The sequence below is a fragment of the Rhinichthys klamathensis genome, unplaced genomic scaffold (genome assembly GCF_029890125.1).
Source record: "Rhinichthys klamathensis goyatoka isolate OS25496 unplaced genomic scaffold, OSU_Roscu_1.1 h1tg000727l_1, whole genome shotgun sequence".
Classification (NCBI taxonomy): Eukaryota; Metazoa; Chordata; class Actinopteri; order Cypriniformes; family Leuciscidae; genus Rhinichthys; species Rhinichthys klamathensis.
In genome coordinates, this window is record NW_026607141.1 from 117,242 (window position 1) to 141,629 (window position 24,388).

The 24,388-nt window shown below is 38.2% G+C and overlaps 1 protein-coding gene across 1 annotated transcript; it reads right to left on the minus strand.

Annotated features, from left to right (window-relative positions):
• Positions 1–943: 943 nt before the first annotated feature.
• Positions 944–23,047, minus strand: rad54l2 (RAD54 like 2). Its single transcript, XM_056242425.1, has 22 exons — positions 22,891–23,047; positions 19,739–19,914; positions 19,301–19,553; positions 17,417–17,529; positions 17,220–17,333; positions 12,049–12,284; positions 11,768–11,950; positions 11,558–11,691; positions 11,003–11,199; positions 10,567–10,909; positions 8,443–8,620; positions 8,140–8,364; positions 7,523–7,641; positions 7,259–7,368; positions 6,476–6,575; positions 6,178–6,383; positions 5,925–6,100; positions 4,863–5,059; positions 4,597–4,775; positions 4,414–4,503; positions 4,219–4,308; positions 944–2,758 (listed from the first exon to the last, which is right to left on the minus strand). Exons 2-22 carry the CDS (start codon positions 19,860–19,862, stop codon positions 1,818–1,820), a joined length of 4,308 nt encoding a protein of 1,435 aa, XP_056098400.1. The 5' UTR covers positions 19,863–19,914; positions 22,891–23,047; the 3' UTR covers positions 944–1,817.
• Between the last annotated feature and the right edge of the window lie 1,341 nt (positions 23,048–24,388).

Sequence of the window (24,388 nt, forward strand, 5' to 3'; positions counted from 1 at the left end):
TGAATACCTTTTTTTTTAGGGCAAGTTTTTATTAATTAAAATACAATTTATTTCCCTGTGCTATAACAGTTTTGCAGATCATGTTTAAAGAAATTTAAAATGTCTAATTTTCTTTAAATTAAACTATTATATATGGAAAAACTATATATATAAGTCTTTTCAAATAATGGTAAGTGTTAGGTAGTTTTGGCAAATTTTTATGGAAAAAAATAGTGTATATCTACATTCATATATAGATTTTTATATTTATATTGTGTCTATATGTAAATATATGAATATATACATAACGAAATATATATATATATATACACACACACACTTTTTTTTCATGAGTCGAGGTGAAATTGCTGCAAGCTGCGACAACCATTATTCTGAATACAGGAGAAGTCAAGTTTCTTTATGTTAAAACAATGTTTAATAAATACAATGTCATTTTAATCTACTCCTCCCTTTGCTGGGAACATGAGATGACGTGTGGACACCTCCTGGTACAGTGTCTGTATGGGATCACGTGTGTTTGTGGGTCCCGACTGCCGAATCGCTCACAGATCGTGGTCTTGAACTCGCCTATGGGGGTGCGGCTGGGATGTGGGGGTTTGGGTGAAACCCTGCGTCTCTCTAATAGAGGGATTTTTTTCTCTTTAAAAAAAGGTTGAAAATGTATAAAAAATAAAGAATGAAAATGAATTACTCTTCGGCATTATAAATAAATATTTCTGGTACATTTGTACATAACTGAAAGAGAGCACAACATACATAAGATGTAACAAAACAAAGTAAAAAAAAAAAAAGAAAAAAGAAAGCAGACTGTGGGAGGAGTCAAAATAAAGAGCTCTAATAGGCACAGAGAATGAACAGTGTTATTGGCTGAGGGATTTATCAGTCACAGGTCAACCAGCGCGCATACAATTCAACATTAACACAAATGTTAAACACATCAAGATTTTTCAAAATGGCCGAACAAACACTTTGGTCATGACTGTGGCCCCAACACGGATGAAATTGAATGACCGTGCAGATGATGCAAAGCGCAAATTTAGAAAATGACGCCTAGTAGGGTTCGCTTAACAGTCTACACATTCGTAAGATGATCCCAACGGATAACGACAAATGATTTTGTTTGCTACGCAATTGAACAAGAACACAGATCCATTTGTCTGCTTTAAGGCTAATATCGAACTAAACGCACTAAACTTACATCTCCTCCACCAAATTTTAAAGGCTAACATGAAAATACATTCGAGTTTGTAAGGTTTTCCTTGTTGTTGTTTTTTTTCTCAAAGGAAAGCAAAAAGGTCTCGGCGGTGCTAATGCTAGGCATGGCTTCTGTAGCTATTCAATTCGACTGTTACGAATTCCCCGTTGCCCAGTCTGCGATTTTCAATGGTCGAAACGACTATGAATATTCATGTAGGACCACCGTTTACAAAAGTAATAGTAGTACTTACAGTTATAATAAAAAAAAGTCACATATTTTTTTTGTTTTTCATTCCAAGTGATGCTACAAGGTCTAGCAAACGTATCTCTAAAGTCATCTCTTACGAATGCAAACAGTCTGTAAAGACAATCACATTTAAGTTTGATTCGGTAATCTCTCTGAGGGAAGTTCGTCAGTTCAGTGTCTAGGCCCTCGTGAGAGAGATATGACTAGGGCTCTTCAAGTTAGCCCTGTGCTCTGGTCCCTTACGGTAAAGAAAAATATATAATCGCCTTTCTTAACTCCATGCATATTCAGCATTTGGATTTATATAATTTCAGCTCCATCCAATAGGTTTCTTCCATTCGGACCTACGGAATCTGGAGCAGCCAAACAGCGATCACTGGCCCATCACCTCTATGACATCATCATCCGAGCTGCTCCCGCCGTTTTCCGCGAGCGAGTGGTGCGTGTCGGGGCGGCTGAATGCTGCCCCCAGTAGGCCGGAGGAAGAGAGGAAATTGGAGGAGTTGGACGCAGAGGTTGGCGTAGAGGACAGGCCTCTAGGGTGTAGGGATCCTGCGAACAGCGGCTGGGAAAATGGTACCGGGAAGCTAGAGAGCATGCTTGCCATGCTAGGGTTCATCAGGAAGGGTGGGAGCGAGGAGGAAGTGGAGGACGATGACGAACAGGGCACAGAGGATGAAGAAGAGGCCAGCATTCCAGCGTGGGTTGAGGATGTGGTGTTGGTCGAGCAACTCGAGGAAAGAGTGCTGTTGGATGGGCCAAGTCCGAGCGGTTCAGTGGGGAACATTGCATGTAGGTCGCCCAGAGCCTGACCGGCTTGCTGTAGGAGGTGCGACCTGCTTCCAAGTGAGGGTGGAGTCATGTGACCCAGGGCGCCCAGCAAGGCAGGGTTCAGCCCCATGGGCGTGAACCCAAACCCGCTGCTTAGAGGAAATCCCGGGTAACTCCCGGGTGCACCAGCTGGCGTTGAGGTTCGTTTGCCACCAGGCTGTTTGGATGTCCGACTATCCAAAAGCTTCCGCTTTAAACTTTGAACCTCCATAGATGATGTAATGTCATTGCTGAGCTGCCGGTGCTGGTCAGTGACGCGAACTGGGTGCTGGATGGGTCTGTCCACTCCCGAGGGTTCGGGTGTTCCCGAAGACGTTAAGTTCTCTACTGCAGAAACTGGTTCTTTGTTGCTGTGGTATTCTCGGAGGAGCTCGGGGCTGTCTTGGGGCGAAGGGCGAGGCTGAGCCTCAGGGGTTAAACGTTTCGGCTCTTGAGGAGACACACGACCATTACTGACAGAATGCAAGGAAGGGCCGGATTCCTCTGTGAGAAAGAAAAAGATTTTGTTAGTTTATGTTGATGCAGACTAATGGGTAAAGATCTGGGATGGTCAATGAAAGATTGTGGGTTCAATCCCCAGTAAAGGGTTGATCCATCAACAAATCAACTCGTCAACTTTGATCAAGGTAGAGGTCTGTACACCTGCAGAAACCCCAAGCAATGGAGAACCACAAAATATAAAGACGCAAAGATTGGCTACAATGCTCAACGCTTCAATTCTCATTGTAATTATGGTCTTCAGACTACGCAGCATGAACCCAAATAAGCACGGACCATTTGCAAGTAGCTGCCTATCAGTGGGTACCGAAAAGTCTTCGCTAATGAACCCAAAGTCCGCCCGTGCCTATTGATTCCCGACCTGCACCGCAAATGACAGCGTAAATATTATTCCACCCGTTACATCAAATATTAGCAGTTCACCCGTCGGGTACCCGCATGCAGCACTCTGCACCTTCCTATTGCCTCTACCCGCATGCTTTTACTAGCGGGAGCGGGACAAAACATGAAAGTTGTGGGCAGGACCGTAACAAAATATATAGGGCAGAATATTGAGGGAAAGACTAATATATCCACCCCATACAGACCTCTAGATCAAAGCATGCGAAACATTTTCAATTGGAATAACATGCACAGATGGACTGTGCACATTAATGGTGAGTTTCAAGCAAGTCAGAATTTACAGAACTTCCTACTTGCTAAAAAGTGCAAATAATTTTTCATCTTTCATCTGACATTTTGTTTCAACACTGTTTCAAGCTAAGAAATTACTAAAAGTTTGGAAGCAAGAAATGTAAAAGTAGGAGCATCCCACATCAGACGTTAACCCCACCCCACAATAACAGACTATAAAATGGGGTCTTCAGCCTTAGGCTGTGTCCACCAAAGCGTTTTTCCACGCGCCTGGCGTATGTTTTCAATTGTTTTCAATGGGAGCGCCGCGTTTTTTAAACGCCATGAGCGTAACGAGGCGCTGAGAGGTTTTTTCACACTGAAGCACCGAGCGCCCGGCGTTTTTTACTTGTCGCCGAGAGTTGAAAAATGTTCAACTTTGGATAAAACGCAGCTCTCATCACTGTCACTTTTTACCCAGCCGTCCAATCACAGTGGAGGAGGGGCGGGACTAATACCACACTGACCATTTGTCACAACATTCTTTCTGTACAACGACATCAACCAGCAGAGCTAACCGAACAAAATGTATGAAAAATACATTTTAAGTATGAAACAAATTATCTGCGAAATCAGTTACAAGTAAACTGTGCTGCGGATATTCTGTATCATAGCAACGAAACGTCTCAACGGAAAAAAACGCTGTGTTGCCAGAACGCTCTCAAGCGCCCAAAGCTAGGCGTTTTCAGCTGGCTAAAAACGCTTTAGTGGACACACGGCCTTAAGGTTATGCCAGAAGAATTGCTAAATGACTAATTAGTAAATTAGTACACCTCTAGAAGCTGTGGCTCCTCCTTCAGATGGTCTTGGCTTTCCTGAGCGGATGGCAAATATCCTCCCATCATTGGTCCTTATGTATGTGCCTGCAGCGCAAATGACAGAATATGAAGCATATAAACCTTACCTACAGTACAGTAAAAACTAACAGGACAGTAAACGCTCTCAACAGTTTTCTAACACTGAGGTACCTTTGGATCCTCGGATAACGTGAATACTCTCCCCTGCACCGATTCGGGCTTGGACATCTGTGGTGCTGTTGGACCCTGGGATCACAATATCTGAAAAGCAAAGACAAGAAACCATGAAGAAACTAACTGAGAGACCACAAATACAGCTAGTAGCAGCATGCACTACAACGGAAAAGTCTGTACCAGTGGTGGTGACGACGCGCTGTACGTAAACGCCGGCCTTTTGCAGGTAGTTGACGGGGAATCCTGCGCTTGAGCTGGGGACGCCCATGGGTACCTGGCGGGGCATCATAGGAATGGGCGTGGACTGAACTGGCCTCACGCTTGCGACTGGTTTCTCTTCTAAATGAGGTGGGGGCCGCCTGCAAAAAAGGTTTGGATAAGCAAACATCTAAGACTTAAACAAAAGAGATCATCACTACATTGAGGTTTTTCTGTTTTGGACCCACCAGTTCCTCTGGCTAAAGGCAGGGATATTTGTGAGTCTCTGGTCACTAGCCGGGTAATAATGTGCGTAAGAGGGCCGTTGATACGGCACAGACGCCCGCTTCTCATCTTCATAGCTTTTCTTGGCTGCTCTCTTTTCTGCTTTGGTAAGTTTCAAATCCTTGCGGTCCATCAGGAGAGACTCATGATGGAACGGTTGCTGGTTTGGAAAACAGAGATATTAGTATAGGTGACTGAATGACAAACGAAGCACAATATAATTAATATTCATGAGCTAAGCCTTCAACATTGTATTTGTCTAAAATACTTCAATCTATTATTGTATGCTGGTGTGAAATACAATTAGCTTATGTAACTGGACGCTCCAGGAAGGTCATGAATAAGCGCAAGCACAGGCCAATTAATATTCATGAGCAAAGCTTAGACCATAGTATGATCTACAATATCTCAATTTAAAAACATTTGCAGATTCAAATAAGCTTTTGTGACTGGATGTTCCAGGAAGGTTAAGAAGAAACTTCAGCACATTCTAATAAATTCTAATTGTCGGATTTAGAATTTTGCTGGAATAGATTAATTTGGACAAGTAGCTGGTGTAGAAATCGGTTTACATGACTGGACACTCCATGAAGTTACGAAGCAATTAGCATTCATGAGCTAAACCTTTCCCATTGAAGGATTTAGAATTTGTCAAGAGTACTTCCCTTGATAAAAGTTTACTGGTATGGAATTCAGACAAAAATTAGCTTATCTGATTAAATGTTTTGTGAAGCCACGCCAGTACAACCTAATTAATATTGGTAAACCATATTCTGCACCATAGTAGGATCCAGACTTTTCCCAGAATATTGGTACACCAGTAGCTGGTCTTGATTACAGATTAAAAAAAAGACAGCTATGTCAGTACAACCTACTTTTGCCACAAAAAAAATTTAATTGAAAAATTAGCTGCAAACAATTAATATTCATGAGCTAAGCTTTCACACAGTTTGATGTGGAATATATTTTAGAATAGTCACATTTTAAAACTAGTCGCTGGTGTGGAAAGCAGACAGAGTAATTACCTTGGTTAAGAGATCCGGGTAAAACAGACAGGCTTGTTTAATGACGATCTCCATCTCCTCACTAGGGACCAGCCCTGAATGGCTGGTATCAGGCTCCTCCTCTACAAAGTGCAACAGCGACTCCACTTCCTTCCGCGTGAAGGTGAGGACAGGGTTCAAATCGTCCACGACTCGATCTGGCCAACGCACAATCATAACGTCAGAACTGTTCACAACAGTGAGTCCCAAAACACACCTTCCTGCCCTCTCTTACCAGACATGCCCTGCTTGGACACCTGACGGTCATAGATCTTCTTCTCCAGTGTGAAGTCACACACCAGCCTGTAGATGTGGCAAGGCTTGTGCTGGCCATAGCGATACACGCGGCAGACGGCCTGAGCGTCGTGACATGGGTTCCAAGAGGCATCGAAAACCACCACGCGATTCGCGCCAATCAGATTCACCCCCAAACATCCAGCCCTGTAAATACAGCAGCCTGTTAGTCCAGACTCAAGACCTCATCATTATCTGTGGCATATTGTAACATGCTGACAAACGTGCAAGTTCTTCACCTGGTGGACAGCAGGAAGACCCAGGCTTGGTTGTTCGCAGGGTCGTTAAACTGGTTGATGAGTCGTTCTCTCTCTGAAGCTGATGTGCTCCCATCCAACCCTGCACAGGAGACATAAACCAGGTGAATTTACAAAGAACAACACACACCCTCAGCCATGACAAACCTTAGGCAAAGTTGATCTACAGGATGCAGAAATTAAAACAAGGCTGAGAATATGGGTATGTAGACAATATCAGGATAAAAAGTTATTTGGGCCAATATTTATTACAAAATCATATTTTGAAATGTATTGCGAACACGTTTAAATTGTTAATAATTATTTTATTAACATTTCTTAGATATTTCCAGATATTATACATTATAAATTAATCACACTTTAATTATAAAATATAATTCTTAAATAAATTTTACTAATTATTTTTATTTTAAATTATAGAACACTTATTTCTTTCACACAGTATAAATGAGGCTTTAAAATGTAGCTGGCTTTTTATTTTAGGAAGAGGGTCCTTTGCAGGGGATCATTGTATAAGGGGGTCCATGGCAGTGCTATTTTAGTATCACTGATATACTATTAGTTTTTTGTTAATATTTTGAATGAAAATTTATTTTGATATTTTCACTATAATTTTAGTTAAAAGTTTTTGTAATTTTGCTAAGTGTTTTTTTCTCTCTCTCATTTTTTTTAGTTCATTTAGTTTTAGTTATTTTAGTACTTTAAAGGTTTTGTTTTTAATTCTCAGCTACCTGGTACTTGACATCAAAACCTTTAATAACTCACTGTAGTAATTGATGTTCCGGACCCAGTTGTGCCCCCCAGTTTCTGTTTGGATCGGCATGGGCCTCCGACTCAGGAAATCTTCGATAACTGTGAGCGTTGATAAACTCTGACTGTAAGAATCACACACAGATAAATGAGCCAGTGGAAGCGTTGACGTAACCGCAAAATAACAGCATGACTGATAGTTCAGGATGCTGAAGAAGAGATTCCAGATAAAAAGGCAAACATCTATTCTGTATACTGTCACACAAACAGATTTCCCACCTGAACACAAGTATTTTATCTCCTCGGCTGACGCTGTCATCAATCAGGTGGAAAAGCAGAACCATCTTGGCCGAGTTCTCCAGAACACCCGTCTGGTAGTTGGTCATGATGTCTTTTGCCTAAAATAAATAGATTAGGAAATGACATCATATCCATGAGCTCATTAACATATAACCACCAACATTTACATATCAACTGTTTGATTCTTATTCAAATCTATTCAGCAACTTTGCACGGCAGCATTGTTTCTCATTTCACATGCAAAGACAATGAGCAACCATAACATTTACATACCGGATGTAAAAGACAGGATGTAAAATGCTCATGAAAACTAAATTAATATTGCGGCCTTATGTCTCACTTGGGACAAAGAGGATTAAGTAGGTAGTAAGTTTGCTATTATTATATGTAAAATAAAATAAAATAAAATAAAATGAGAAAGTGCACAATGTGTTCAAGGGCAGCAAGTTTTGGGGGGAAATATCTAATTGTGATTTTTCTGATAAGAAATTGTGATTTAAAATGAGTTAGAAAAAAGAAGAAAAGCTCCAGGTTTGGAGCCATCACATTTATTGTGTTCCCACAAAAATAAACACATTGTAAGTTGAAGGTTTTACCCATTCATAGGTGATGACTTGGTTGGCCTTCTCTTGTAAGGGGTTCAGGGGTCCCAGAGCCATGGTCATCTTGCTGTTGGCAGGGTCGGACGACTTGCCCTTCATTCCCGGTGCGGAGCAGCGGGTCCCGCTGGTGGAGTTGAGGTCATCCAGGTCAAGATCCTGCTCATTGGCCAGATTTTCCTTCTGCAGAGCTTCGTACAAAACGTCCGGATGATTCCAGATCTACAGGACGCACAAAACACAGATGTGAGCACATCGACCACTATATAACAACAGAGGGTGTGTTTGGGGTCTCCGTACCTTGCAGCAAACACAGAAAGCTTTAAGCGGGTTGAGTCCGAGCCATCCGCTGTTTCCCGCCTCCCTGAAGCGGTTCATGAACTCCGTATAGAGCGCCCTCTGCAGGCGAGACAGTCGTACCAGAATCACATGCTCCTCTTTCGGCGGCAGCTGCTCCCGGAGAACATCGTGACCTCGTCTGCGAAGGTAGAAAACAGTTTAGCTCGAAGCCATAGACTTGCGGGCAGCACTCCGCTATATAAGGGATCAGCTTTTTGGGCAACCAGAGTTTGCATCCAGCCTCATGTCCTTTCCTGATCCCGTGCCCCTATAGCTTACTGTCTCTCCAATATAACAGCGGATAAATAAATAAAGAAATTGAACTTGTATTTACTTTATAAGCAAAAATTGTGATAAAGAATTATTATTCTTACATTTGTATATGCATATATATATATATATTAAAACAAATATTGAATAAGAATAATGTAAATGATAATAAATGTAATAACAATAATAAAATAAATGTAAAAAATAAAAAATATTAAATAAAAGAATAAACATTTAATAATAATAATTATAGGTAAACAATAATGAATATCCATTATTATTATTAATAATAATAAATAAATATAAACAACACATTCACAAACAAACATTAATATTCAATTTAATAATAATATGCAAAAATTAAAAATTAAATAAATAAATGTATTAAAACAAAATTAAATATGTATTAATAAAAAAATATTTAATAATAAATGTAAATATTAATGTTCATTAATAATAATAATAGTAATATATAAAATGGAAAAGAGGCCACACTATGCATATATTGTTTATTTTTGCACTGTGCAAAAATAAACAATGCATAGTGTGACGATGCACTTTAATCTTTTAATGTATGCAAATAAATGATTAAACGACGCAACGTATGGGACAACAAAGATGGCGGTTTCGTCAGTCCGGTTTGGGACTACCGGATGTAGGATGACGTAGGTGTTGACTAGTTGAAAAGAGTGAATGGCGGGGAGAACAAGCTAGGTTCAGGTTGTCTGCAGACGCGTCTTTATTCAGCCGACGGGAAGTTGATTACGTCGATGCATGGATATGTAATCTGATTCCTGGATCTAAGCGACGTGCTCATGGATGTACTGGCTGTTTGCCGTGGTCACTGAGAGAAGCGAAGCGCTGTTGTTGTTGACGACCCAGTCATCCAGAGAGACTACAGTTCGAGCGATCTCTTCCAAAGGTATTTGAAGTATCTGAGAGAAGCCGGAGTTGATCGTTAACTCGGGTGAAGTCGTGGAGCGTGAGTAAAAGTATATATAAACTCAAGAGCGGTTATTGCGGGACTAACTGACTTTGTGGTTTATTTGCTGTCCTTTGATACACTGTGGAACCCTTGATGGACTAAAATGACTTTGACTGTTTCTCTGAACTCCTCTTTTCGCACAATCCTTCCACACTAAGACTATGTGAACTGTGTGAAGAAGGTTTTGATATGAATGAAACCTGTGTTTGCTGTATTGTTTATATTGGTGTTGTGTATGTTCTGTATTCCTATTATTCCAATGGTGATGTGTGGTGTGATGAATTGGGTACTCTGTCATGGTGAATATAGCCTACTAAAATATTTGCATATTGAATCATAGTGGTTGGGTTTTCTTAGAGTCTACTCTTGAAACATTAAGGGTTCATGTTAATTACTTAATACATGTGACCTGTGTTCGCTTTTCCTTCTTGACGTGACTAACGACCCTAAAACAAGATTATATCTTGATTATATTTTGGCAGAATATATATCTGTCTGGCACCCCAGCATAAAATGAAGTAGGAAAGTGTTACAATAGTGCGGCCTCTTTTCCATTTTATATATTACTGTTATCTTTTAGGCCAGCACTCTTAAAATTCATCAGTATAGATTGAGTGAAGCCTGCTCTTATCCTTACTAATAATAGTACTAACAATTAAACAATAATAAATATCCATTAATAGGAACAAAACATCTAAACAAAACATATAATAATTATATATAAACAATCATACATTTTTTTAAATTCTAATATTAACAGTAATAAGTAAATAATAATATTTTCACAAACCAACAATAATAAATTCTAATTAATAACAACAACAACTCACCTCTGCACGAAGCCCTCCAGCAGACTGTGCAGGACGTGACTTCTGTATCTCATGAGCTGGACGTCCTGTGGCGTGCTGTCGATACACTGACCGTTAAGAATGGGCCGCTCGAACATGTTACTAAACTCCTGCCGTGTGCCGAGGAAATCGGGCCGGACGAAATCCACCATGCACCAGTACTCGATCAGGTTGTTTTGCAGCGGGTATCCGGTCAAAACCACCCGTCGCCGTGACCGGATGTTCTTCAGGGCCTGGGAGGTGCTGGCGTGACAGTTTTTAATGCGGTGGCCCTCATCACAAATGACGACATCCGGACCAGGCCGCGAAATCGCTCTTTCAATCCCTGTAGATCACAGACGAGACAAGAACATTTGTTTTAGACCACAGCTAAAGTAGATGCCATGCATAATTTTCCACCAGCAGAACCCCGACAGACCTTTCATGAGCTCTTGCTGACGGTCCTCCTCGTCCAGGTCAATAATTACAGGACCCGCGGGTTTCTTGGACTTCCTCTTGCGGCCGGTCACAAAGCTCTTTTTGAGCGACATCAGGCGGTACATCTCATAGCCCATTAGCAGCACCCCTCCGCCACGAGTCCAGTCCTCCACCACCTTGGCCCGGGCCACTGTGGTTCTGGTCCAAATGAACGAAATACATGAACATTTCGGCAGAAGATGCTAAAAGCAACTTGCAGTGCATTCAACAACATTTTATCAGTATTTGTGTTCCTTAGTGTTGCTAGCAGCAACTTTAGCAAAACTTCAGATAATCATGAACACTTAAATCATCATAAAACAGAAAATCATTGACAACAAAGATCCCAAACATATAGACCTAGTGTGATTTTTCATTTTGCAGGTAAATCTCACAATTTTTTAAATTGTATAATTATACTTTGCATAAAGAATATATAGCCTATATATATCCTATATACCCATGTGACATTATTTACTATGACAATGAAGCACAAAAGCTGGTGCGGCGTTCTTACTTGTGCTCATCATTGAGGATGTGAACCTTAAAGGTTCGAGGTAAAACCTGGGCTGGATCTGTGTCGGGGGGAAGGGACTCAGCAGCAGGCAGCCAGAGATTAAACTCAGCCAGCCAGTTTTGTAGTGTATTCACCTGGAGAAGAGAGGAAAGATGAGACACAAACCCCTCAGACAGAAGTATTTAATCCCTCACTGAAAATGGCACTCACAGGTACAATGGCGAGGACAGTTTTGGCTCCAGTGTGGCGCAATAGGACGTCGATAAAGGAGATGACCTGTAGGGTTTTGCCCAGGCCCATGCTGTGAGCCAGAATACAGCCGAAGCCACTGCTGCTCTTATAGCGCTCAAGAGACTCCACCAGGTTATCATACAGAAAACGAATGCCACCGATCTGACAGAGAAAGGAAGAGACATTGAAAATGGATTCCATGTCCAACTAAAATGGAAAGTTACTGGAAAAATGTTAATTTAATGGCAAAATGTGTGAACCTGGTGTGGTTTAACAGCGCCGGCGAGCTGCGGGGCGAGGAACAGGTCCTCCTCTTCTCCAGGGTGGTTGATATTGACCAGCACCCTTCCCTGGGCGTCCGGTAGATTGATGGCGTCGTTTACATGAGACCCGCTACTTTCCTCCGGGCCGGGAGTGACAGAGCGATCTTCGTTGTTGTCCTCCTCGCTGCTTATCCGCATGGCATCTTCATCACCTGAACTCAACTCAATCACATCTGGAACAATGGAGCAGAAAGGAACATCAAGAAACCGAAACCTCATTACAAGATCAATTTAGAAGAATTTTTTAGAGGACTTATTTTTCTCTCTTTTTTACTCAGAGAAATATATATACATACACACGTACGCATGTAAATAATAAACTGGAAATAATACTAATATATATATATATATATATAGAGAGAGAGAGAGAGTATATATATATATATATATATAGAGTATATATACACACACACACACACACATATATAATATATACATACATGTATATATTATATATGTGTGTGTATATATATATACACTCACCGGCCACTTTATTAGGTACACCTGTCCAACTGCTCGTTAACACTTAATTTCTAAGCAGCCAATCACATGGCGGCAACTCAGTGCATTTAGGCATGTAGACATGGTCAAGACAATCTCCTGCAGTTCAAACCGAGCATCAGTATGGGGAAGAAAGTTGATTTGAGTGACTTTGAACGTGGCATGATTGTTGGTGCCAGAAGGGCTGGTCTGAGTATTTCAGAAACGGCTAATCTACTGGGATTTTCACGCACAACCATCTCTAGGGTTTACAGAGAATGGTCCGAAAAAGAAAAAACATCCAGTGAGCGGCAGTTCTGTGGGCGGAAATGCCTTGTTGATGCCAGAGGTCAGAGGAGAATGGCCAGACTGGTTCGAGCTGATAGAAGGGCAACAGTGACTGAAATAACCACTCGTTACAACCGAGGTATGCAGCAAAGCATTTGTGAAGCCACAACACGCACAACCTTGAGGCGGATGGGCTACAACAGCAGAAGACTCCACCGGGTACCACTCATCTCCACTACAAATAGGAAAAAGAGGCTACAATTTGCAAGAGCTCACCAAAATTGAACAGTTGAAGACTGGAAAAATGTTGCCTGGTCTGATGAGTCTCGATTTCTGTTGAGACATTCAGATGTTAGAGTCAGAATTTGGCGTAAACAGAATGAGAACATGGAACCATCATGCCTTGTTACCACTGTGCAGGCTGGTGGTGGTGGTGTAATGGTGTGGGGGATGTTTTCCTGGCACACTTTAGGCCCCTTAGTGCCAATTGGGCATCGTTTAAATGCCACGGCCTACCTGAGCATTGTTTCTGACCATGTCCATCCCTTTATGGCCACCATGTACCCATCCTCTGATGGCTACTTCCACCATGTCACAAAGCTCTAATCATTTCAAATTGGTTTCTTGAACATGACAATGAGTTCACTGTACTAAAATGGCCTCCACAGTCACCAGATCTCAACCCAATAGAGCATCTTTGGGATGTGGTGGAACGGGAGATTCGCATCATGGATGTGCAGCCGACAAATCTGCGGCAACTGTGTGATGCCATCATGTCAATATGGACCAAACTCCCTGAGGAATGCTTCCAGCACCTTGTTGAATCTATGCCACAAAGAATTGAGGCAGTTCTGAAGGCAAAAGGGGGTCCAACCCATTACTAGCATGGGGTACCTAATAAAGTGGCCGGTGAGTGTATATATATATATATATATTAGAGGTGGGCATAGATTAATTTTTTTAATCTAGATTAATCTAGATTAAAATGGCTCATTTGAATTCTCGCGAAGGCATTCAGAATATGTGTGCTACCCAAATAATGACTAAAAGTAAGTCTTTGAGAATAGTTTGCCTCGCGTAGGGATGTGCATTTCTGCCAAAAATGCCATTCGACAATCGAGGAGCAAAAGTCGAATATCGTAAAAAAAACGCAATGACAGAAAGGGAGGCCAATTTCATCTTTAGGGATTTGTCATCAAACAAACTGTTTATTAATTGAACAAGTAACATGTTTTCGTCCTTTTTTTTAACATAGTAGGCTAATTGGAAGAAGAAAAAAAACAATACGCACGACAGTCCGTTTTTGCATCGCCAATGCTCGTTAGATCAAAAAATAATGTCATCATATGTCATATGAATTTTATGTGAACCTGCCTTGTTACTGCAATAGCCTCATTTTTAAACAAATTAGTTTCAATCAATGTAAACTATTCATGTGATTATGCCACTGTGCAATACACACACAATGTATTACCTGAATGAAATGAAATCGAATGTATCGTCCTGTGGAATCATTCATTCCCAGACAGCTTACGAAGATGTTCAACTAATAAAGATCTTCATCGCTGGCAAAAATATGATGCATTTGCAGATTTGCGTTCACTAGACTAGACTGTAGATCGGCCACTTCATCCAACGCTATTGATGCTCTTAAATCTTCCTGTTTCGACTCCGAGTGTGAATTGAAAGCGCTTCAGACGATTCAGTGCGCGAGGAACTGAACAGATCAACTGATTCGCGAACCGATTTAGACAGATCATCTGACAACTTGTTTGATGAAGTCTTTGAACAGAATCGACTCAAAAGAGTGATTCATTTGTAAATGAGCATCGCTCATGCCCATACAAAGGACACAGCGCGCTTGGAATAAACTCATTTAACAACGTATTGCATTAAAATAAAGTAACGAGAGGAACGTCGCCCAACGTAACAAAGTAAAAGTACACCTTGTGTCCCTGACAGGAAAATACCCTGCTGCGCGATCTGTGACAGTAGGCGCGGCGTCATACTACACATTAGAATTTGGCGAAAATATAACGATATTCGAAAAAGCTATTTATGATCCCAACCCAACTTTGATTAACGGCGATATTTTTTTTATCGCCCGATAAGAGTCTCACGTTAACGCAGCACGCTAACGCCGATAACGGCCCAGCACTAATATATATATATATATATATTAGTATTATTATAAAATATATACTGAACTAAAATATTTTATTAAATATTTATTTTATTATTTACATTTATATATTTATTATTAAACATTTATTACACATTTTACATATTGTATATATTATTGCTATCACTATTATTATAAATTATTAAATATTATTATAAAAATAATTATACTAAATTGTTGGGTATATAATGTAAGCAAATACACCATTAAAATGTTATATATATATATATATATATATATATATATATATATATATATATATATATATATATATATAAAACTTTTTTCATTATGAATTTCTTTTATTATTTACATATATTATTTATTAAACATTTATTTACAATATATCGTCGCTGTCCGATGAAAACCGCGTATGTCCATTTTGCCGATTTTGAGATTTTTTGACGGATATAATGTCCAGGTTCATTTCCGTATACAGCATGCTTCACATTATCTAAATGACCAATGAAAAGTTGTGAAATCATGTCATCTGATTTTCACGTATATCCATTTGGTGTCAAAGCTGTCAATCACGCCGCGTATCTCCCACCCTGTGGATGCATCTCGCCGGTCTCGTGAAGATTCGAAGCACTGCTACTTGGGCACAGAGATATCACGCAACACCTGAAATAAAGCTTGCCACAAAGAACCGGCGAAAGTAATGATTATGCATGAAACATTTTAATTGTTGATAAAGTTGACGATACAGACTCGCCATCTTCGCAGTAGTGAACGCGCCTATAGAGAGAAATGCACACTTCATATGAAGTGCTTATTTATTAATCCAGGCAAATATGTTGATGAAACATTGATTAAAATGAAGATACAATTTATACAAAACGAAATAAAATTTAAAGAAAGGCTTTCTACAAAACAAAACTTAGTAGATCAAAATCTGACCCATTCCAAATGTTTTCCGATATAGGCCTAATTGGTCATCTTATGATCCTCTTACTCATCTCATGCGGTTCCGTTTTCATATAATCAACATAGATGAAATAAAAAAAATAACATTGTATTATTTAAACATAAATATAAAACGTTAACGTATGTTTAAGTTTTTTAACTTATAAGCGTCACACCGCTACGCTTTGCTCACATGCTAATAATCAAATAATACCCAGCGATCTTCGAATATTATTTTTGCTTGAAAATTTCGTTTTGTATAAATTGTATCTTCATTTTAATCAATGTTTTCATCAACAAATTTGCAAGCTTTATTTCAGGTGTTGCTTGATAGCTGATCTCTGCGCCCAAGTAGCAGTGCTCCGCCTGTGCTTCCCCCTCATAGTATCAGTCTATCATCATTGCCATGTCCGTGTATTGATTCATTGTCCCTTCATAGTTTGCAAGAGACATATAATAAACTGAGCGTATTAATAAACTGAGACGTAGCTATTTGATAAACTGAGCGTAGCCTATTCATCTGTCAAAATGAAACGCGACTGGGTCATTCTAATTAATGATCGGAAAAACGCGTATCGACCACCGTTACTGTAAAATATGCACGTATGTCCATTTAAACTCAATTTTGGTCAAATGTGGATTATATCATTACACTGGCAAGAATATGGTTACATTTAAAGTTGTCGTACCAAGTAGGACAACGCTACGTTCAACTGCTTTTGAAATTACGTTTTTTTCACTTCCTGAAAAGTAACCGTTTTGGACATACGTGAGTTTCATCGGGCAGCGACGATATATTGTTATTTATATTATCAATTAACATTTATTACATATAATAAATGTTTTATATACACAATTTATTATTATTTACATATATTATTGCTATTATTATTAGTATTATACATTTATTATAAAGTAATTATAATATATATAAATATATATATAAAACAATTATTATAATACATTTTTTATAATAAATATTCGACCCATTAATTTGTTTCTCACATTTTTTGTGTATATAATGAAAGAAATATATCATAATAATAACGATAATAAGTAAATAATAATAAATTAAATGTTTAATAATAATAAAAATGGTAAAATATGTTTTTCAAGATTTGCTTAAAATATATTTAGCATATTTATCATATAAATCATTATAATAATAAATGTTTCTAAAAAATAAATAATAATGTCATTAATATAAATAACAATACTGTTTTATATTACAGTGTGTTTATGTTGCATTTACCATCTCTGAGGACAGGAAGCTGAGGGGGCGGGGCTTCTTTAGGCTCACCCTCATCTCCGCTGCTGTCCAGACAGATCACTTCCTGTTTGAGACCCGGCACTAAAGTGGACAGATCTGACAGCAGCGACACAACACAACCAATTAACTAATTACATAACAGTGAAAGAGGAGGAGCGGGCGGAACAGGCGAGTCTCACCTGCGTGAAGCGGGAAGTCTTTCCGCTGCTGTTCGAGACGCCGCCGTCTCTCAAGCTCCTCCTGCTGGGCGGCTTTGGTTCCCGCTTCCAGCTGATTCTCCGTGAGGAGCTTCCTGCAAGCCGGAGGGGAGAGATGAAATTAGCAGGGAGATAAATGATTGTTATTATAAGTGTAAAGGTGATCAACAAACATGCAGGGCGGGTTTTGGACCAATGAGATTTTCAGTGTGGGCGAATCCTCCCAGAATATGATCAAAATAGAAAACTAGAGACAAAATGTCTTGTTGTGTGATGCTTAGCGTGTCTGGTTGGCACTTAAAAACAGGATTTAACAGTGCAACAGTTGAGTTCCAGAAGTAAAAACTTAAAACGGACGGCTTATAAACCTAAAGACAGACCTGTGAGCTATGAGGTTGTTAATCAATGGCTTAAGCTTTTATTGACGCCATCAGTTTCAGTTTGCATTATTTCAATGTATTTTATTTTAAAATAATTGTGTTTAACAGTGGAATATGCGACAAAAAAACTACCCATAATGCTGTACAAAGAATTCCACCAATCAGAGAGTTGCGGCGAGCAAATCACGCCAAAATAGCTCTTTAGCTCCGAGTGCTGTCAAAATACTATTTGTATATGTATATACACAATTAAAATATATTAATCATTTTATAATTCACCATTGTTTTTACTTTGATTATGTCATTCTCAATGCTTCATGGGATTGTAGTTCTTTCCTTCAATTAAGCCGTTAAAGGAGAACTCCGGCGCAAAATGAACCTTTGGTCTAATATTACATTTACATTTCAGATTTACGCATTTGGTAGACGCTTTTGTCCAAAGCGACTTAAATTGCATTTCAAGGTACACATTTACATTCTTATCAGTTCTTGCTTTCCCTGGGATTTGAACCCATTTCCTTGGTGTTGCAAGCGCCAACACTCTACTGTTTGAGCAGTAAAGGAGCCATCTTTGGAAAACAGTCTCGACTAGTCAAACCACGAACGCCATTCATACAGTTCAGAAGTTCAGTGAGCTTCATACAGTTCAACTCACTTAGCACGTCGTTCGTGGTTTGACTAGTCGAGACTGTTTTCCAAAGATGGCTCCTGTCTGTATACACGAAGTGGACTGTCTTCATAAAATATCTTCTTATTAAACGGTCTGTACACTTACAAAGTTCTCAATGCTTCGTTTTGCATGTAGGGACCCTCATTATGTTACTGTGTTAGTGTGGGGCTATTTTGAGTCTTGTTAGTGGTATAAACTAGCGATTTCTTTTTACTTATTAAATGCCCCCATTACTAGCGTTATACGCTAAACAGTTTTTAGAGATAAAACTCTTTACATTCGATTATCATGAAAACAAATCTCAGAGAACGGTTGACTAGGTACCAATGTTTTATTAGACCAAAGGTTCATTTTGCGCCGGAGTTCTCCTTTATGTACACAGTCTTGTACTTGGCACTTTTTATCTTTTTATCCAAGCACTTTTTGCTTCAAATCAAAACTTTGTAATGTTGTGATTCACTGCGTAGCCGGTTGGTTTGGTTCATGGCAAATAACGCTTTAACAGAATCCCTACACTCTTAAGTTAAAAATAAAGGTTCTTTTTGTTATCAATGGTTCCATGAACAACTTTTAACATCCTTTTCATTGCACACAAGGTTCTTTATAGTGGGAAAAGGTTCTTTGGATTATTAAAATGTTCTTCACAGTAAGAAAAAATGGTTCTTTTAAGAACTGTTCACTGAAAGGTTCTTAAATGATTCTTCTATGGCGTTTGAAAACCCCGATTGGGAAAATCAACTACTTTCAGAAATAAAGGCACTATAAAAGTAGGCGGGACCTAATGCACTGACTCCATTATTAAATGAAACTCAATACCGGATGTTCCTCCTCAAGTGAGCAGGTTTCGAGGTTTTGGACTTCTTCTTCATGCTGTTGGCAGACGTGTTGCTGCGGCTGTCCGGGCTGGACGCGGGTTGAGAGCCGGGCCGTGATGACGTCTGTGAGGTGGACGAGGGTTGGGAGGGCGGCCGGGACAAGCGGTCAGGGCTGGAGTCTCTAGAAATAGGCGAGGTAGGTGCTGGGCTGGTCGGATCTCTCTGATCCCCGGCCTCCGGGCTCTCGGGCTGGTCTGTTGAGAGGAAATGCCAAACCGATCAATAATTCATTTACAGCCAGAAAGCCAAGCGCACACATTAGCGATGACGATGATGCCAGAAGACAGAAGCTTGATGCTTTTAAATGTATTCATCAATGCAAGTTCAAACTCAAAAAGGTATTTGCATAAAAGCCAGTATGAATTGAAAAGATGCTCACCGCCTGCATCTTCCTCATCATCCCCATCATTCTCTCCATCCTCTTCTTCCTCCATCTCCTCTTCCTCCTCCTCGCTGTTAAGGCTGGGCTCCAGGTCGCTCCCTGAGATCGCCTCTTCTGACATGGCGTCCCCTGGGTCTCCAAGAGCATTACTTACACATCTTCATTCAGACCACCTGAACAACAAACACACATGGTATTATTAGACACTACCGTTTAAAACTTTGGGGAATGTACAATTTTTTTTTTAAGAAATTCATATTCAGCAAGGACGCATTCAATTGATCAAAATTGACAGTAAAGACATTTATAATGTTACAAAAGATTTCTATTGCAAATAAATGCTTTTTGAAGAATCCTGAAAAAAATTTATAACAGTTTCCACACAAATAATAAACAGCTAAAACAACTTTTCAACCTTGATAATAATCAGAAATGTTTCTTGAGCATCAAATTAGCATATGATCTCTGAAGGACCGTGTGACACTGAAGACTAGAGTAATGATGCTGAAAATTCAGCTTTGACCACACAGGATTAAATGTTAATATTTAAATGTAAAACAGTTATTTTAAATTGTAATATTATTTCACAATATTATTGGTTTTACTATTTTTTATCCAAAAAAATGCAGCCTTAGCAATATTATCACCATCTGAAACATTCCTGTTGCGTATATTTTCCATTTAATAACTGCCTTGTCAATAAAAATTATAACTTCTAATTTCATTTTTCTTTTTTTAAATGGGTAAGGGTAAATAACTGTTGCTTGGGTACAAATCAATGATCAGTTTTCATTTTTAGCAATGTATTTTTATATTTGCTAGATGCATTTATATGGTTAAATAACTGTATTCTTCACAACATTTTTTGTTGTTCAGCAAAAGTATTATTTTTGCAGAAAAAGACAATTTGCAACAATCTAGAAATTATACAGCTATGAATTAAGTAAATCTAAAAACAAATCATAAACCTACTGGAAAATTGATAGCATACAATGAAAAACAAAGCGAAAGGTTTGAAGTCAACAAGTGATTATTTTCTTACTGATGCTTTCAAGACTATTGCAAGTCATTCTTGCACAAAAATCTTTGCAAGGCTACACAACATTATAAAATCAGCTAAATTTGCAACAACCACAACATAGAATAAGTCAGAAATGTTTAGGCATTAAAAACGGACAAATCAGATCAACGAATGTAAAAAAATTCAGTACAATAGCAATGCAGAACTGGCCCCAAACTTGTGGATTTCAATCTTTGAATGAAAAAAACAACAACAACAACAAGATGGTCACCCACAACACTTGATGGTTCGTTTTCAGCTAAACTAGTAAGCAAACAATTGGAACTATAAAATTAAACCACAAAGTGAACACAGAATTCAGGCTTGTGTAATTCACTTTAAACTGGCCGATTCTCAGCTTTAATCAAAATCTGAGCAAAATCACGACTACAAAAAAAAACAGTTCGGGAACAGGAGAACAGAGAGCAACCACAGAACTCCAATCAAAAAAAAAGTGTTGAGAGAAGAAACAGAAAGAACTAGAAGAAGACAAAACAGAAGGGAGCAAGAGATTCAGGGCTGCTTACATAAGCAGGGTTATATAAGAGAAGGCAGCGAGCGGTGTGAGAATGTAGGCCACGCTGGCCGTGACACACTGACACATTCACACACACCGTACAGCTCAAGCACAGCCTGTTCCACAACAACCTGCACCTTCAGACACACACACACTGACTCGCTTCAGTTCAATCAAGCAATAACGTCAATACAGCTGAGCTGTTATTATAAACCGTAGAACTTTTCTGTTTTCCTATAATGAAACACAAAATGAATATTCCCAAGTGCTTTTGTCTGTACACTGAAAGTGAATGAAGTCGGACGCTGTCAAGCATCAAAACTGGCAATGAAAGCATCATAAAGTGGCCTATAGGACTCAAGTCCTCAGTCATAGACTGTTTTTATGTATATGCATGATTTATAACACTTTATTATAAACTTTACGATAAAATATTATAAGTATTTTATTGTATTATTTTTTTTATTGTACAATAAAGTGTTATACGTATTTATACATTTGTAAGTATTTATGCTTCAAGTCATACAACAAAATTATATTATATAAATATATTTTATACATTTATTTTATCTTAATACAAATAGCAAAAACATACATTATATAATTTTTTCATGCAAAACATCTTAATTTGTGCTTCACAGAAGGCAGACAGTCGTACATTGTAGGAAACATCATAAGGAAGAGAAAACGATGAAAGATCGAAAGATGAACTAAACTATTCCTTTAAGGTCAATCTCTGCATTGTTTTACAGCTGTTCCAACAACAACAACAAAAAGAGCAGAAATGCAATGACTTTCAATGAAACCAGATGTTGAATTCATCTGGAAGGTATCCAGATCTATTCAGTAGAGTATTTATCAGCTTTACATAATTTGTATTTCCCTATATCTATCTATCTATCTATCTATCTAATCACTTTATTACACACAAAGCCCACCATTGCAGACCCACTGATCTCGACTCTCTCTAATCTCTAATTTACATAGAAATCGAGCACAGAAACCAACCCAACCATGTTGGATTAAATAGCCCTTTAAATCCATCATCTATTCCGTTATGAGAGTGAGTGACTGTGTAAAATGAAACTGAAGCTCGTGAAGATTATTCTGCACCTGCGCTTGACACAAACTGCTGTCATCATATAAAACCACGAACCCACATCACATTTCATTACACTAGGTCTATATTAACCTATTTTGATATCATATATCACACAAAAGCGCATTCGTGGACTTAAGTGAATGAGGCACATTTACATAACTGTACTTGACCAGCAGCGCCGCTAAGAGAAGAACAACCAGCCTGAAAACTCACCCAACATCCACAATAGGAGCACAAAACCACGTTAGACTAACATATCTGGATGTTTAGTATCGCATTATATGCGTTATGTGTAAAACACGACATTATTTCAAGCCTGACGAGCGCGCTAGCTGTTAGCGCGTTAGCACGAAAGCGCGATGCTCTCTTTTGTTGACGTTAGCTTCCGCGCTAACTCTGCTCAAATATAACTGATAAAACACATTATCGCCACTTACACAAGCGTGTGCGGTGTTAAATCAATGTCTTACCTTTTTACACCCTTTTTAGGAACCCGCGGCTGTGCTGTGATTCATTGAAGAATTAATATTATTTTTAGTAATACTCACTGATTCTTTTATTTTAACTACCAATTGTGCACGAGCACCGACCTCAAACGCCCGTCGAGGCGCACAGACGGAGTCTAATGGTTCCGCTCTTCATACGGTCCGGGGGGCTGAATGTCATTGAGTGTTTCATAATCACTTAGAGCCAGGGTTGCATAAAAGTAAATACAACAAGGTGGGGTGTTGTGTAAATGCCTAGAATAATCCAGCTGGATGACTTACAAAAGGAAGTTTAAGACAAGACTGTCAGTCACAGGTTACATTCTTTTACTTTCATTTAGTTGTCATTTTGGCATATCTTTGTAATATATAGTACACACGTTTTGATGTTTCAAATATTATATGAAATGATTGCATACATATAAAACAGTATATATCTTAACATACTGTATATAGCTAATAGGTGATATTTTATATAACTTATTATATAATAAAGCATTTGATGATAGGCTGTTATATGTTATAAAACAGCAATGTTCGTGGAAAGGTTGTAGATGCCGAACATATCCAAGCTAGATGACTTTTAATGATAAAGCCTGTGTCATTACACATAATATGATTTATTTTGTAACTGATAATGTACGTTTTTGTAAAGCAACATATTCTTGTATTAAATATATTTTAAATATTGTTAAAAAATGTCTTATATAATTTAAAACGTTATTGTTACACAATACATGTAAAATATTTGATGGCAATAAAGTTATATATAACTAAAATGTAAGATGTAAGTCGCTTTGGATAAAAATGTAAGTGTAAGTCGCTTTGGATAAAAGCGTCTGCTAAATGACTAAATGTAAATGTAAATGTAAAATAAGATATGTGCATGTTATATAATTTTAATTATATAATTAGGAAGCATTTTATAAAACAGCAATGTTTAAGGAAATGTTTTGTAAATACTTAAAATAATCTATATTGAAGGCTTTTTACTTTAGCCTGTTTTATTATAAATGTTATATTATATAATTATAAAACAATATAACTTGTCATGTAATAATAGGCTTTAATTAATATATCATCATTTATGGATACAAATCATATATATATATATATATATATATATATGTCACTTTAGCCTGTATTATTATAAATATCATATTATTTTGTAATTAATAATGTAATAAAATACTTTCATTAATATTTTTGTATACAAAGCCTTTTTTAACTTATTGGTTGTTGTTGTTTTTTGCATTTTATCCGGCATCATTATAAATACTGTAATGAATCACATTACAATCATATTACAATGTAATACTTTTTACTTACTGTATTTTTTGCATTTTAGCACATATCTTTATAATATTTTTATATTTTAAATATTATCTTAAAATATTCTTATATAATCTAAAATATTATTGTTTGATATATATAGTAAATCTATAATATTTTGTTGTGTAAAAATAAGTGATATTTAATATAT